The sequence below is a fragment of the Myotis daubentonii genome, chromosome 1, assembly GCF_963259705.1.
Source record: "Myotis daubentonii chromosome 1, mMyoDau2.1, whole genome shotgun sequence".
NCBI lineage: Eukaryota > Metazoa > Chordata > Mammalia > Chiroptera > Vespertilionidae > Myotis > Myotis daubentonii.
In genome coordinates this window covers 37,189,964-37,206,700 of record NC_081840.1, presented here as the reverse complement: position 1 = coordinate 37,206,700, position 16,737 = coordinate 37,189,964, and the positions used below count along the sequence as shown (strand labels likewise).

General features: G+C 39.3%; 1 protein-coding gene across 5 annotated transcripts in view; it reads left to right on the top strand.

Moving 5' to 3' along the window:
* FBXO34 (F-box protein 34) overlaps window positions 1–16,263 on the top strand; it is an 86,345-nt gene extending 70,082 nt beyond the window's left edge. For all 5 annotated transcript variants that reach the window (XM_059695346.1, XM_059695342.1, XM_059695330.1 and 2 more), the window contains exon 2: window positions 13,090–16,263. In XM_059695346.1, coding sequence (XP_059551329.1) covers window positions 13,100–15,196 — 2,097 coding nt within the window. In that variant the 5' untranslated portion in view covers window positions 13,090–13,099 and the 3' untranslated portion in view covers window positions 15,197–16,263. The remainder of the gene's footprint in view (window positions 1–13,089) is intronic.
* The last annotated feature ends 474 nt before the right edge of the window (window positions 16,264–16,737 follow it).

Here is a 16,737-nt window from a genome sequence, read left to right as displayed (position 1 = left end):
ATTTTTGGAAATAATTTATTTGTTTTGGGGGGAAAAAACCCATTCACCTCGTAGATATTTCATTTAAAGCAAGCAGCTGAAGCTGGAGTACTATAAAGTGTTCTAAAGCCTAGGGTTTGACCAGCTGGGGTGAGCTCAATAAGATTGTCTGTGGTGGGGTTAATAGGGGAGATTTTCTTCAACAGACCAGATAACTGACTTCTTTCCCCTCATTTTCTTTTTTTTTTTTTTTAAATATATTTTTATTGAGTTTTTACAGAGAGGAAAGGAGAGAGATAGAGAGTTAGAAACATGAATGAGAGAGAAACATCGACCAGCTGCCTCCTGCACACTCCCTACTGGGGATGTGCCCGCAACCAAGGTACATGCCCTTGACCGGAATCGAACCTGGGACCTTTCAGTCCGCAGGCTGACGCTCTATCCACTGAGCCAAACCGGTTTCGGCCCCCTCATTTTCTTACTACTCCCTTTCTTCTTTACTTTCTTCAGATCTTGTTCAAGCTCAATGTGCTCTTTAGTAAAAGCTAATAAGTATAGTTGAATATAATCTTCAGGTACATCTGCAGTGGAATAAACCTAAAGTCTGCCTTCCAGATGAACTTAGACCTGTGATCATTTTAAATTGACATAGAAGGGAAATTAAAGTGTTAGATCAGGAAATAAAACTCAAAAATTTCAGCATTTTGCCAAATGAATCTTTAGGAAGTTTTTGTGTGTTGTGTGTGTGTGTGTGTGTGTGTGTGTGTGTGTGTGTGTGTGTGTGTTGTTGTTGTTTTTTTAGCAAGTTATCTTTTAGGTAACTCTTTAGAAAATGATGTTATAATACATCTCTTAAATGAATAGCAGTTTTGCTGTAACCGGTTTGGCTCAGTGGATAGAGCATCGACCTGCGGACTGAAGGGTCCCAGGTTCGATTCCGGTCAAGGGCATATACCTTGGTTGCAGGCACATCCCCAGTAGGGGGTATGCAGGAGGCAGCTGATCAGTGTTTCTCTCTCATGGATGTTTCTAACTCTCTATCCCTCTTCCTTCCTCTCTGTAAAAAAAAATCAATAAAATATGTTTTAAAAAAAATGAATAGCAGTTTTGTTTTCTGAGCATTCACCTTGTTAATACAAGCTGGGCAAAAGTAGGTTTACAGTTGTTCATATAGAAAATAATACAATAATTAAGAAATAATAATAAGAATAAACTGTGTTTCATATACTCACAACTGCAAGCCTACTTTTTACTTTTGCCCACCCTGTACTTTGTTAGATCCAACTCAAGGCTAGAGTGATCCAGTTGAGGTGCTAGTACAGTAGAAATGAATGTTACATTCTTGCCTTGTTGATTCAGATTGCTTCATGTAGAATACATCATTTACTCCAATTCAACAAACAGTTTTTTGAGTGAGACTTTGGGGCAATAGCAGTAAACCAGGCAGACAAGGGGTCCCCATCCTTGAGAGCTTACATATCGCTGAAATTATCCACAGAATTCCCGAGGTGGAATGGTGAGTGGAATTCCACATAAGGTTCTGTTTTGACCAGCTGTCCAGAGCTGCTTTTTGAGGAAAATCAGAGACTACTCTTGAGTAGAGAGAGTAGAATACAAGCCGAGTCTTAAAATTTTACAACACAACATTATCTTTGTTGGCTTTGAGTTTGGTATGTAGAAAATAATGGTTCTTTTTTTCAGTAAATAAGAAACCTACTAGTAATTTCTACCTATTGTTATTTTCTCTTTTTATTCTGAGATTTTGTGCTAAATTGCAGGTTTTTCTTAGTTTAGATTTTCTGAAATAATGCTTACTTTTCTTTCCCTCTTTATTGTTGGTTGGTAGGATTAAAATTTATTCCGATATTATTTGATTAATCATTAGCTACTTCCAGATCTTTGGGAAGTAGCTAAATGTAAACATGGTTACTACATGTATTCTTATTTTCATTTGTTTGTTTTTTTGTTTTGTTTTCCTTTATTTTTCAAGATAATCTCAATTTCAAGTATTTTGTTCCATTTTTTGGACACTTGGTTTTTTTAAGTTTTCAGATCTGTTTTTATTTTACGAATGAAGAGTCACATTCTGCTTAAAAATCCAAGAAGCATTTTTCCAAGATACTGAGTTGCTTGTCAGGTTAAAGAGACACAATGAAAGAAGACCACCCAGAGGCTCAGAGATAACTTGAAATTTCTGACACTTAGTTTTTAATTTAGATAATAAATGGTCCTTTAGGTCAGTGCCCTTTAACCCGAGTCCCTGGATTCTGATGAGCTTAGGGAGGTGGTTTATGAATCTCCTGCAATGATAATGCCAAACTTTGTAGATATGTAGATGCATGCCCTTTTCTCAGGAGAGCCTCATTTGTTTTCATCAGAATTTCAAAGGGCTTGGCAACTGCAAAAGTTAATAACCAGTGTTTTATGTATAAATGGGATTTTAATGAATAGGGATAACAATTTTTCCCCTTCCAGACATATTTTGCAGAAAGTTAAGGAGATTGTCCAGATGTTTATTATTATTGGAGTAGTGAGCTCTTGAATTATTTGAAGTGTTCTCTTGAGCCAGCTTGGATTATATAGAAGTCAAATCAAAATAGCTTTATTTTATTTATGTGATCTTCAAACATCACACTTTAACCTGTGAGTTCTTGTATTTACCCCATTGTTATGGGCTGAATTGTGTGCTCTTCCCTGCTTCATGTATTGAAGGCCTAACTCCTAAGTACCTTGGAATGTGACTGAATTTGGACAGAGAGAGGGTGGGCCCTAATTTAATCTAACTGGTGCCCTTGGTAGAAGAGAAAATTTGAACACAAAAGATAGATACAAGGGGCATGCAAGAACAGAAGGAAAAATTGAGGCTATAGTGGAAAGGCAGCCACATGCAAGCCCAGGAAAAAGACCTCAGAAAAAAAACAAAACTTGATCATGGACTTTTAGTTTCCATAACTGTGAGAAGTAACTTTCCTGTTCTTCAAGCCACCCTAGCAAAGTAATACACTCAGGATAAAGTAGCAGTTGGGTGACAATAAAGAGTATAGCAAGGTAACTTAACTATTTTTTTTTTGTCCCCCAGTACTGGGTCATATAATAAAATGTTGTGTACATAATCTAGTATCTGAAAGAGATGGTTTGACCCATGCAATTTAGACCCATGAAATTAATTCCTATTCTTATTGGTTTATTGATTTATTTGTTATTTTACAGTTTCCCATTTGCCTGTGGTTATATTTTGTCTTCTAGTCTCTAGCATTTCTCATTCTATGGGACTGATTTTTATAAATAAGTCTATTATAAATCAATAGCAGAACAGTGTCTCTGTGTATTCTCCCATGTGTGTTCTGTACAGACATTCCAGTCCAGTCTGGTTCTGTGGTACTGTCATCTGTCCTCACACCTCTTCCAGACTGTCAATTTTTGACATTACAAGCATCCCTTGGAGATATTGTGGGTTTGGTTCCAAACAACTGCAATAAAGCGAGTATCACAATAAAGCGAGTTGTAATCAAATGGTGGGGGAGGGGCTTGCCTTCAATTTGTAAGAAGCATAATAAAGCAAAGCGCAATAAAACGAGATATGCCTGTATATTTAGTTTTTGAAGTTTCTCTTTGCCAAAAATAAATTGGAATGTTTCTAGTGATGTCTGCTTCTGTTGCTAACTTGATTCAGTAAACTGGAAACTTTCAGATTTGAAAATGAATGAAAAGCTAAGGGATGAATGTATATTTGTCAAGTTCACCACGAGGGCAGGAATTCCAGTTTTGTTCATGCTGAAGCCCCAGGATCTAGCACAGTCAGTACCTGACACTCAGCAAGATATTAAATATTTGATAAACACTACGTTAATTTTAAATACGGTATCATTCAAGGCATCCAAAATTGAGCACATAGCCCAAATTCTGCTTCCTGTCACATTGAGGTTCCTCAGTCTTCTTTTATGATATTAAGGATTACCTTGCTAAGGAGTACCCTCTCCCTTTTCCTCATCTGCTTCCTTCATTGCATAGTAGTTAAGAGATGGCCTTTGGCTCCTACCACATGTCCATTCAGGCGCCTTGATGTGCTTGCTGTGTGATCCTGGCAAGTTCCTCAACTTCCCTCTGCTTTGGTTTCTTCATGTACAGTTGGAGATAGAGTATGCACTTCTTAAGTTGTGTTTTGGGGGAGTATTATAAGCTTAGAACAGTGCCTGGCACATGGTAAGCATCTTAGAGCTATTAAAGCTGTTATTCTAGTGTGGAAATAGCTATTCTATTCTCACTTGTTTGTATCTGGTATCTTTTATCTCTAGTTCTACATTGGTTTCTTTCCCTAGGTATAAGACAATTCTCTTTAAAGAACAAAACCTTTGCCATAAAACTGACATGATTTTCTTGGTGGTAGCCATGTAAGTTAGCATTATGCTTTTGGGAGTGCTTGGGCAAGATATATTCAGTCATAAAAATACTTAACACTATGACTCAGGAATTCCACTTCTGAGAAACTTCTAAGGATATACCCTTAAATACATAAGAGATTACATCCATGAAGATGTTACATTATAGTGTCCAGGGTTGGAGAGAATGGTTTAGTAAGTTTTGGCATTTACACTTCTATGGTCGGTGGGTTTGAAAACCATGTAATAACATGTAAAATACTACTTGTTATGAAAAGTACAGCATTGCATGTACAATATGATTATAACTATGTTAAGTAAATACATACATCTAGAAATTTCCAGAGGATAAGATTTATAAGGGCTCTCTTAAACCCATGACTTCTTTTTAGATTCTAGTTTTATGCAAAACCGGTTCTAAAGGCCCAAAGTTTACCCTGAATTGAGATTTCTTTATATCTTGTTATAATTATATCTTTCCTATTTGGCTTCAGAAATTCCAGATTTAGTCAAATTCTACAGAATGGGATGGCTGTGGGGTAAAAGATGGAGATAAACCTTCTGTGTACTAATGGAGTAGTTTTTTGTCCAATAACTTGACACCTTGGGCTTCTTAGTGCCTAATTAGTTTGCTGCAGTATAGATTTTCTCACATTTATCCCTTGGATATACTACTTTTTTAACTCTAATATTCAAATTGGCTTTGGTAAGTTCTAAAAACAGGTGCCAAAGCAACAACTTTTTTGTCTTGTTTTCTGTTGACACTTCATTTCTTTTCAAGTGGTAATTCTTAACAAAGTGTACACCTTGACCAGCCAGTACATGGACTGCTACTTCAGTCTTGGCTCAACAGATGCTAGAGGAATGTGGTTAAAGGAAGATTAATTAATTACTGAACAGCTGGGTGCAGTCAGGACTGTGGTTTAGGTTTTATTTCTTTGGTAAACATCGTGAGTCCTATTTCTGAAATAATTCTCCCACCCCATCCACTCCCACCCAGGTTTGCTGACAGAAGTCTTAACTTGTCCAATCTTTTGTCTGCATTGATACTGCGAGCAAACTGTTTTGCTTGGTGCCTTCATATTTGTTAACCTGAATTTTGACTTTTTTATCTCCTTTTTTTCTTTGATAAGCCATTTAAAATTCAGGTACGTATAATGGTGCTAATGAGCTAGGCCAGGGGTCCTCAAACTTTTTAAGCAGGGGGCCAGTTCACTGTCCCTCAGACCGTTGGAGGGCTGGACTATAGTTTAAAAAAAAACTATGAACAAATTCCTATGCACACTGCACATATCTTATTTTGAAGTAAAAAAAACAAAACGGGAACAAATACAATATTTGTATTTGCATGTGGCCCGCGGGCCGTGGTTTGAGGACCCCTGAACTAGGCTATACCCAGTTAGGTATTTGGCTTAAGATCTAGGCACCTGCCCTGGCCAGTTGGGTAGAGCATCATCCCCATACTCCAAGGTTGTAGGTTTGATCCTGGGTCAGGGCACATAACAAAGATCAACCAATGAATGCATATATTCTCTCTCTTCCTTTCTTCCCCTCTTTTTCCCTCCCTCCCTCCCTTTCTCTCTCTAAAAATCAAATAAATAAAAAAAGACTGAGGCATCCAACCCTAGGGGTGTGTGTGTATGTTGGCAGACAAGCAGTGTGGTATTGCATTGACACTGTAGAGTTAGTAGCTGTTCTCTTATGTTTCATGTCAATCTTTATTTGGCACCTAATGGATGTTTGAACTGTGTTCATAGCTAGTATTAGAATCTTTAACATTTACTCCCTGGGAGAGATGACCTCTTTATGTCCAAGTTACATTTTGGTCAAATAGGGCATATGTTAAAGCTCTCATCAGTTCTTTGAAAGTACTGCATGTCATGTACAAGTGATGTAAAAAATTGCTGTTGCCTTAAATATATATAAATTTGCATAAAATATATATGGAAGACTGATTGGTTTCAAAGTTGAAAGAAGCATCAGCTCACTCAAGGAAGTAACAGTTTTTTATGTGAAAGGATAAAGTTTTTATTTTCCTTTGTTTTCTGTAAGAAATTATCAGGAATGTGGAATATCTCAAAATCTGTGGAGGCAGAATTTTCTTAGTAATAATATACTTCTCAAAATATATTAATGATTTTGGGGGTTCTAAACTTTTTTTATTGGGTTTCATTTGGATTTTGATGTTCATTTTAGTCAGGGTTGCCAAATTGTAGATGTCTCATCTGCTTAGGTAGCAATAAATTGTGATGTGCCAGATTTTTTAGAGCATTTGGCATTATGTCACAGGAACAGTAGGAAAAACTTTGTAAACTACTGGGTTAACATAGATAAACATGGTAAATTGAACCAAAATGAAATACTTCACTATGTCTCTGTTCTCCAGCTGTTTGTTTAATAATTTGGAACAGCCTGAACAAGTGTTCTTTCCTTCAGGCCCTCCTCCTTTTTCCTTAATCCAAGAAAAGGGGAGTGGGGAGACCCATGTAAACTAGTATAATATCCCTAATTCAGTATTTTGCAGTACCATTAATTGTATTGAGTATCACTTCTCTTGTGATCACAATAGAATAACAAAGTAGTGGCTACCATTCCCAACTTGTAATATTCTTTTTCAGTGTGTTTTATATACTTTGTTGCCCATCAAGCTTATCATAACCTTTATTTTTTAGAAGTTAGCTTTGTTTAGTCTTTAATCATGATATAGAATCTATACGTATTATAGATAACCATGAAGCAGGTATGTGCTGCACTTCAATACCATTGTGAATTCTAAGAATGATGAAAGCTGTGAGCATTGAGTTCTTTAAAATCTTGCATGTATGTTTCCAAAGGCCATTCTCTGTATTACTCAGTATCTATTAACAGACAATAAAGGATTTTCTCATTAAATTGTGTACTACTAACCATCCGGACCTCCTGAGGCAAAGTTCAGAATTCCCATGAAATATCAACTTTAGAGAATATTCCTTAAAAAGAAGGAAAAAAAAAAAGTGAGCTAACTCCCTGAAAAAATTCCGCCCCCAGTATTTTGGAACTCAGTTTGATAAATACCATCTTTTCTGACTTAGGCTGTATTTTGCTGTTTTGTTAAGGTGCTTTGCTGGGGTTGGATGCCTCTGTCAGTGCTTAGAGGCCTATGGAGGGAAGTCTTTTCTAATTCTTCTGCCTGTATTCACACCCTCCTGGTTTTGGCACTTTTTTCTACTTTACTATCTGTAGAAGCAGTTTCTACCTACTTTTACATAAGTATGTATGGCTTCCTATGTGATTATGATATGTCTGCTTTAATTCACAGTTCTGTGTAGAGGTTTTACATGGCACTTAAAAAATTGATCCAATTTAAGAAAAATTGACCCAACTTGAAAGATAAAGGCTCTTCTAAGAGATGCTATCAGAGTTATTTAATTTTATTTAATAAGTTTTATTTGTGTCATAATCAAATCTAAGATTTTATATGCTGTTTTGTGGTGATTTTTTTGTTTTTTGGGGGGTTTTTTTGGTAGCAAGGAAAATATAGATCCAGGAGATTCTTATCTAATTCATATCTTAATTCCACCACTAACTAGCTGTGGGGCTTCAAAAGTTTTAGTTCTGTTATTTACTTCATTTGCAAAAACCAGGATTTTATTATATGTACATGTTGCTGGAGTTGCTCATCATTTCTGTAATGGTTCAGTGAAGAAGGCAGTCATATGTCCTCTAGCAGCTTTTACATTTGTAAAGAAATGGTGGATTTATTTACTGTATGCATTTCCCCTTTCTAAAGGTATCATGGGAAGGGTCTTTCAGGGACTGTTCTATTGTTACTACTCTGACATTTTGTAAATAAAGAGCAACTGCTAATGCTAAGTGATGACTCCTTTTTTTTGGAATTAGCCGTCCTGTACTTTTAATGTAATAGAAAGAAACAGAAAGTGCCTTATCTTCTAAACTGTTTTGATAGGCAAGGCACCATAGACTATGCGTGACAAATTAGAAAGCAGGCATCTATCTGCCTTTCATGTTAGGCTTCCTGTTAGCTCAAAGAAATTCTGTCTTTTCCATTGCTCGTTGATCAGGTTCATCCCTTCTCTTAAGGCTTTGGGATTTATCCAAGCATTTTCCCTAAGCAAAGTTAAATTCTCTCCCATGTCTTCATGTTGGGATTGTATACTATTTTAGTTCAAGAGTTTTTCCAGCTTTTTTGAGTTGAGATCAGAAGTTACAGACTAAAAGGAATGCTGGAATTATTTGAAAGCAGGATTTTGGAGGAAAGGTGTTCAAGTATTAATTAATTCATTGTTGTTTCTCACCTTATTCTTGGAAAGGATTTAAGGTGATAGGTGCATACAAAGACTTTCTCCACCCCCAAGTTTTGTGAAAGAGTTGCTAAGGTTCACTTTCTCACCTTCTAGTCACTCTTCCACCAAGAACTCTGGCTCTGTCCTACTCACAATACAGGGCCTCACAGCAGGGTTACCAGGGATCTCCTTCCCTAGCTAACTGGACACCGTTCTTTATTTGATCTTGCTGTAGGATCTAAAAGTGTCTGCGCCTCCCTTTTATGCACATTTTTCCCCTGATTAGAACGGTGATATACCACTATTGTGAAATTTTTGGAAAAAGACATCTGTAATTTCTATCCAGAAAACCTTTTCCTCATTTAAATGTTTCTATGACAACTGTCTTATTCCTTTCTTCCTATTCTCTTGTGTTAGTCTCCTTACTAGGTAGCAACAACTAAAAATCATCCCAAGAAGGCAGCTTCTGCTTCCCTCTGCTCCAGGTCTGCTCAGCTACCTTTGTTACCATCTCACTAAAAGGTACCGCTCTCCATCTAGTTGCTGAAGCCATAAGACGAGGACTCAACCTTTGCTCCTCTCCTTCAATCTCCATTTATAATAAGTGGCTAAAATCCTGCCTGTTCTTTCTTACTAATTCATTTACTTGTCCTTTTTCCACTCATGACACCTTAGCTTGGACTCTGGTTATTTCTCACCTACCTCAGTTTTCCAAAAGCACTGTCTACTTTGAACCTCTTAGGAATTTATTTATCTCCCTTCAGCGCTTATTTAGCTTTGAAAATCAGGGCTTCTTTGACCTCTTTCTATACCCTCAAAACTAAACTTGGTGCTGAGAGTCCCCTCTCCTCTTCTCACACACTCCTCCCTTCTCTGTATGCCACCATTTAGGCCCCCCCCCCCCCAAGTATCCCAGCACCATACTACCCTTATAACACATAATCACATTCTGTTGTAATAGCCTATTATCTGTTTCCTTAAAGGCAGCTTTTAGATCTTAGTCATGATTGTACAGTAGTATCCAGCCCAGAATGTTTAGTAAATTTTTCATAATAAATAGATAGAAGGAAATGGGTGGCCGTTAATATGAAAAAAATTTAAAGATGTTATGTTAGTTTTATGGTTCTGGATGCCTTAAAATTTGTATCTTAAAGTGATATGATTGGCCTTTGTTCACCTGTTCCCGTGGTAATGGTTCTGTGGACGAGCTTCCAGAGTGTGAAGTATGATAGTAGGGTGGGAGCTGATTTTATAGGCTGGCTGGAGTGGGCTCCACCACCTGGTATGCAGGGAAGGGTAGGCTTTCCTGTGGTAACAGCAGTGTAGCAGAGATGAGATGGCTGTTTAAATTAGGGCAGTTGTGCTAGGGATGAAGAAGAGGGAGCATATCAGTGACTTCGTGATTGGATGTGGGGTCAGGGTGGAGGAATCGAAGTGACTCAACTTTTTGGACTGGGTACTTGATGTAATCATTAACTAGTTTTGTTAGTTTTTGAGATTATTTTTGATATCCAGGTGAGTATGTCTGCTAGGCAGGCAATAGGATATGAAGTTTGGGAGAGCACATCAGTGGAGAGTCATCAGTTTGTGGTCTTTAAAACTAGAAGAGATCACTTAGATATATGGCTTTCGTGACAATGGTCTAATCTAGAAAAACAAAACTCTGAGTAACACTGAGTAAGGGCAGGAGAAGAAGAGATCTGGGAAAAAGCAATGTCAAAGAAGCTGAAGGGTTGAAGTTGAAGAGGAAATTTGGTGATAGGCCATAATTTTTTTTTCAGCTTTAAAGAGAATAACAAGAAAATGGGTCTGTCTTTACCTGACTGTCAGGATGAATACTTCAGTATAGACTATCTGCTTGGCTTTTTGTTGGGCAGTTCCACCTTACCCCTATTGAGGCAGTCCAGCACCCCAGCCCAAACCTGGAACCCATGACACTCTTACACCAGATCTAACACATGACCTTTAAAGTTCCATTCAAGTTAATCTAAGGTTAAAAACAGATTCTGGACCCAATCCCAGAAATTCTGACTCAATGGACCCAGGGATCTTATATTTTACAAGGACATATCTGAGTGTCTCAGGAACAGTCTTGTGTAGGTAGGTGCTATATCTCTGCAATTTATTTAATTGCAAGAGAGCAGGACTTTATTATAGAGAACTTTAAAAATTCAATTGTGATAAAGAGATTGGCAACCATGGAAACCTGGCTGGAGCTTTCTGCAGTGTCTGAGGGAGTGAGGTGGGGGTGGGAAAAGCGCCACCATCTGATGTAATCTATTAGAGATGCAAAGTTTTTTCTAAGTCTTGCCAGGACAGGGTCTTCAAGGCTTGCAAAGGAGAGGAGAGGTTAATATCCTAGGCAATCTTCAGCCAGTTGGGAACTCAAGCCTAAATGTCCTGTCTTCTTCAGGGGACCCACGGTCACCCTGATTACATCACATGGTTTTGTTAGCTTTTCTCCTTCCATATTGTACCTTTCCTTCCCTCCTTTCTGTTCCCTGGGATCATCTTCTATTTAATCTGCTATAAAACCTTATCTATTAGTAATGTGTCATTTGAGCTGACTTTACCGGTTAATAAATACAAACAAAATCTTTGTTTCTTCTTAATGTCCCTGTCTATCAATTTAGCACCTAAAATAATGTGTGGGGGAGGAAAGCAAAGAGAGAACATATTGTGCGATGCAGAATGGTACACACATTGCTCGAGTTTAAATTTATCCACAGACATTCTGTAATAAGATCATTATGTGAGAATTTATTGGATTTTTTAGCAAACTATGTCTTTCATTTTATTTAGGAGTTGAAGGAATATGGGGAAAAAACCCCCAAAATTTTGACACAAATAGCTCTAGATGTACCTCTTTTTTTCATTTGTCATTTATTAATTTATGTATTTTATTCATATACCTTCATCTTATCTTGAGTTATGTGTGGTTCTTTTATAAGACCAAATTACAGAATATATAATAGAAAACTACTAAAATGTTACCATGCAGAAAGGAGAAGATCTTTACAGATTTAGGATATAAATTACCAAAGATCAGAAAAAAAGATCTATTTCAGGGATATCTTTTAAAAGATACCTGGTGTGCCTTAAATGCAAGATTTCTGTTTACTTGGCTGGAAGATACTCATATCCACATTTCTTCTTTTAGCTTTGACTGGACTCTAGGAATTAAAAGTTGAAATGAAAGGTAAACTTGTTCTGGGTGATCACTTTCACTCTTGATTATTAAAGCTGATACCTGAAAGCAGTTACCACAGAGGCTGCCACACTGCAGGTACTCACTCAAGTAAGGTTATGGGGTGAATGAGAGGAATATGCTGAATTGCCCAGTATGTATGTCTTAGACTGGTGTCCCCATGAGTGAGAGTAGATGAAAGTCCATGTTCTTAAGACTGCTCCTGCCTCACTCCACCAACCTGAGACTACAGATGTTTACTTTGGTCTGTAGGTTTATTTTGTAGGAGACCAGGCATCCCTACAGAACACTTTCTTGTATAGCAGTGGGCTATTTTGACATTTAAATGATGAGATCTTTGGAGAGATAATCTGGTATTCTGACCTCTCAGTTAATATTTCAATGCAGACTCAGAGTAAGTGACTTGTCCAAGGTAAAAATCATCCTGTGTGGTTAATTAGTGATATGGCAAGGACTAGAACTCAGATCTCTGCATGTAATCATCTTTTTGTCTGATTTTAAAAATGGCTCCCATCTCTACCCCAGGTTAGAGAACAAAACAAGGCACTTTTTTTGAATTGATTCCAAATGGCTTGTAGAATTAATAAGAATTAGAGGTTCTAGATTTGACTTACAATACTCACAGAAAAATTGGCAGTGAGGAGATTATACAAATAGGTTATTTAGAAAATCAAGACTAATAGATGGGCAAAGTATATAAGCAAACAAGTGAAAAGTTATAAACATATGGATATTCAACAGTGTGGGAATAGCTTAGAAAACAGTATAATAATTTTGATAAACTTTTGCAGTCAATAAAATCCTAGTTACAAATGACTTAGAAATAGTGTTAATCTACTAGGAATTCTGGATGAGTTCCTTTTCTAGTTTCCTTTCTTCTATACTGCCTTCTACCTACTGGAATATATTCTGTAGATTCAGATTTCTTTCTTTTAAGCACTAATTTTATGTATAGAATATTGACTAAATGTCAGTTTTCTGAAATTCTCTCAGTCTGTCCACTGAGTCTAAAATTCACCAACTTATTTTCTGGCCTATACACCATGGAAAATGGTTAGTTTGCTTTTGTTATTCTTGATCTCTACATTAAAATCTAGCTGAAATGAGAGTTGGTAAAGATTTAGTGAACTGATAGAAAACATTTCTATTATTTGCTAGAACCATCTGAGTGTAAGTGAAAAAAAAAATTTCCTAGAAACAAAATGAGTATCGTAATCAAATGTGTATTTCTTTTCCGTAGAGCCTCTGTTATGCACCTAAAACCATACTGGAATCTGCAGAAGAAAGCACAACCTCTTCAAATTAGCAAGGAAACACTGAGAACTTCCATGAGCCACCAAGAGACTATACATGATGAAAAATGCGAAGCTAGCTACATGAAATCAAGTGTCTTTCCTTCCACATCTCCTGGTAAAGCATCATCTCGAAAGCCTTTTGGGGTCCTTTCTCCAAATGTTCTGTGCAGCATGAGTGGGAAGAGTCCTGTAGAGAGCAGCTTGAATGTTAAAACCAAGAAGAATGCACCATCTGCAACAATCCACCAGGGCGAAGAAGGGGAAGGGCCGCTTGATATTTGGGCTGTGGTGAAACCAGGAAATACCAAGGAGAAAATAGCATTCTTTGCAGCCCACCAGTGTAGCAATAGGATAGGATCTATGAAAATAAAAAGCTCCTGGGATATTGATGGGAGAGCTACTAAAAGAAGGAAAAAATCAGGAGATCTTAAAGAAGCCAAGACACAGTTAGAAAGGATGAGGGAAATCAACAGCAGGTGCTATGAGCCTGAGCCTTTTGCGTGTGGCATTGAGCACTGTTCTGTGCATTACGTGAGTGACAGTGGGGACAGTATCTGTGCTGGGAGGCCTCTGTCGGTCATACAGATGGTTGCCTTCCTGGAGCAAAGAGCCAGTGCTGCTCTGCTGGCCAGTTGTGCGAAAAACTGCACTAACTCACCTGCCGTGGGGAGGATTTCTGGGCAATCCCGAGGTGGGCCTCCAGCCTCTGAGCCCTTTTCTGCCCCAGGAGCTTGTGAAGAACCCATGGAAAGGGGAAATCCTGAGGTTGGTGAAGCCCAGAGTGAGCCAGTCCGCGTCCTTGACATGGTAGCCCGGCTGGAGTCTGAGTGTCTGAAGCGGCAGAGCCAGAGTGAGCCTGGGAGCCTCTCGAGGAATAACAGCTTCCGTCGAAATGTAGGCCGGGTGCTGCTTGCAAACGGCACTCAGGCTGATGAAGGCAAAACAAACAAAGGCGCTTTGGAGGCCCCTGTGTCTGTGGACTGTGGCCCGTCAAGAGCTGACCATTGTTCTCTTGAGGGGAAGCAGGCCTGGGATGGGGCTCCTCCAGGCTGTCCCTCATTGCCAGCAGGTGTGAGTTTCTACAGGGATAGTGCAGCAACAGAGCCAGATCAGCACACTGCTGTGAAAAACAGCAATAGGTATGATGTAGAAATGACAGAGGAACCTGAGCCACCTTTTCCTCCTCAGACCTGTCCCCAAGCCACTGAGTTGCCCACAGATGCTGTTGAAGAGCTTGTGCCACAAAATCCTGATCAGCGAAGAAAAGAATCTGTGTGCATTAGCATCGCTGTGTCTAAGGTGGAGAGAGACCAGCCTTCTAGTTTAAAGTCCTGTGGAGACCCACTTCCGGGGAGGCTGTTCTTTTTGCTGCCTGGTCAGCAGCAGTCAGACTGTTCCCAGTTGAATGAAAGCACAACCCAAGAGTCTCCAGAGGCCAGCCAGCCTGAAGATGGTGCTGAGGGTGGCAGTGCATCTGAGGAAAAAAGTGTTTCAGTTGATTCGCTCGTCCCAGCGCCAGCCCCTCCTGTGGAAAGTACAGTCCCGGTGCTCGAGGCCTCCAGTGGGAAGAAGCAGGTGTCCCATGACTTTCTGGAGACCAGATTTAAAATCCAGCAGCTCTTAGAACCTCAGCAGTACATGGCTTTCCTGCCCCACCACATTCTGGTGAAAATCTTCAGGTTACTTCCCACCAAGAGTTTGGTGGCTCTTAAATGTACCTGCTGCTATTTCAAGTTCATCATTGAATACTACAACATCAGGCCAGCAGATTCTCGCTGGGTTCGAGACCCACGCTATAGAGAGGACCCTTGTAAGCAGTGCAAGAAAAAATATGTGAAAGGGGATGTGTCCCTGTGCCGGTGGCACCCCAAGCCCTATTGCCAGGCATTGCCTTACGGGCCAGGATACTGGATGTGCTGCCATCGTTCTCAGAAAGGCTTCCCTGGCTGTAAGCTGGGGCTTCATGACAATCACTGGGTCCCTGCTTGCCACAGCTTTAATCGGGCAATCCACAAGAAAGCAAAAGGGACTGAAACTGAAGAGGAATACTAAAGTCTATGTGAGAGGCGACCAAGTGGCTGATTTTTAATACTGCAAAACACCACCTAGACTCACTGTTCAAGTGAGTGTTGCCTCTCAGAGCCATCACTCTAGGAGAATCTGTACCTGTTCCTTCAGGACTGCTGTTGGGCATTTTTTCATTTACAAGCTGTACAAGAAAACTGGTCTCATTGTTTTATAGTGGCGCCTCCCATTTGACCCAGGGTGGAAGCCCAGTTTGATTCAGTTGGCTGTGAATAATTATGCCTGTTTTCCCAAATCAAATCCATCCTCAGAGGACGAAGACTTGCCATCATCAAGGACGGACAGAAAAGTTCACTGCAGACTATGCAGGCAGTCCCCAAAAAGGGGTTCCAGAAATTTCTGAGCACTGGCAGGCACCATATTTGAAATAAGTGAGTAGTGTCCTATGGAAAGAAGAGCAGCAGTCATGGATGAAAAGTATGCTTATGAAGGAGAAGTCAGGCACCTTACCTTAGGCCTTGTATGCTTGATCCTGTGAGATTGATGTTTGTGGATGGAGATGGATTTCATGCCCTGTGGTGTTTACAGTGTATATAATGGTTGTGTTTTCACAGGGCTGTGAAAGTGCACATTAAACCCGAGCGCCTTTACCTTAGATGAGTGCTTTTGGCCCCTCTGTATGTAACACTATTAAAACCCATTTGTATATAGTGGACAGCTGACGAAATATCACCACAATGCAGCTAGGATAGTGTTGCAGCTATAATTGTGTGTTTTTTTTTTATTGTTTCAAATTTGTATATCCTGTATAAAATATGAATGTTTTGAAAATAAACTATGAATGTTTCCTGTATAATATATGAATGTTTCTGATAAGAAATTCTAAATAGTTAAGAGTACCTGTTGAAAAGATACCAAATAATGGTTTAACTGGACAACCTTAAAATTAGCATAGAGAACAATCCTATGTTATATTTTAGTGATTCAACAAGATTGAGAGATTATATAGTCAGATTATAACATTCTTGTCTACTTTATTCTGTCTGGTTACAAATTTTTTTTAATTTCAATAAAAACATGCATCTTAAATGGGACCTGAGTTGCAGATTTTTTCCCCTTCTTTTTGCAAGTAACAAAGAAGGATATTGTAAATTGAGTTGTAAGAATTAAAAACTTTTTGAATTGTTATGGGGAAGGGGAGAGATTTTTTTTCTGCTACTGAAGAGAGACCATCTATATATATAAAAAGCCAGCAACTGTAACGCCGTAACAACCAGAACGACCGGTCGCTACGACGTCCACTGCGGCCAGCGAACTGGTTCGATTAGGGGGTTGAGTCAGCTGGCCAACCTTCTGCAGCCCCTCCCCCTGGCTGGCCCCACCCCTTATCGGACTCTCCCACCCCAATGGAAGGCGGGGCGGCCGGACAACGCCCCCACAGCCCTTCCCCCTGACCGGCCCCGCTCCCAATGGGCCCCCACCACCCCATTGGCCCATGACTCCTCCCACCAGCCAGCTCTGCCCCTGATTGCCCCCCCCACTCCGATCAAGGGCAGGGCCAGCCACCC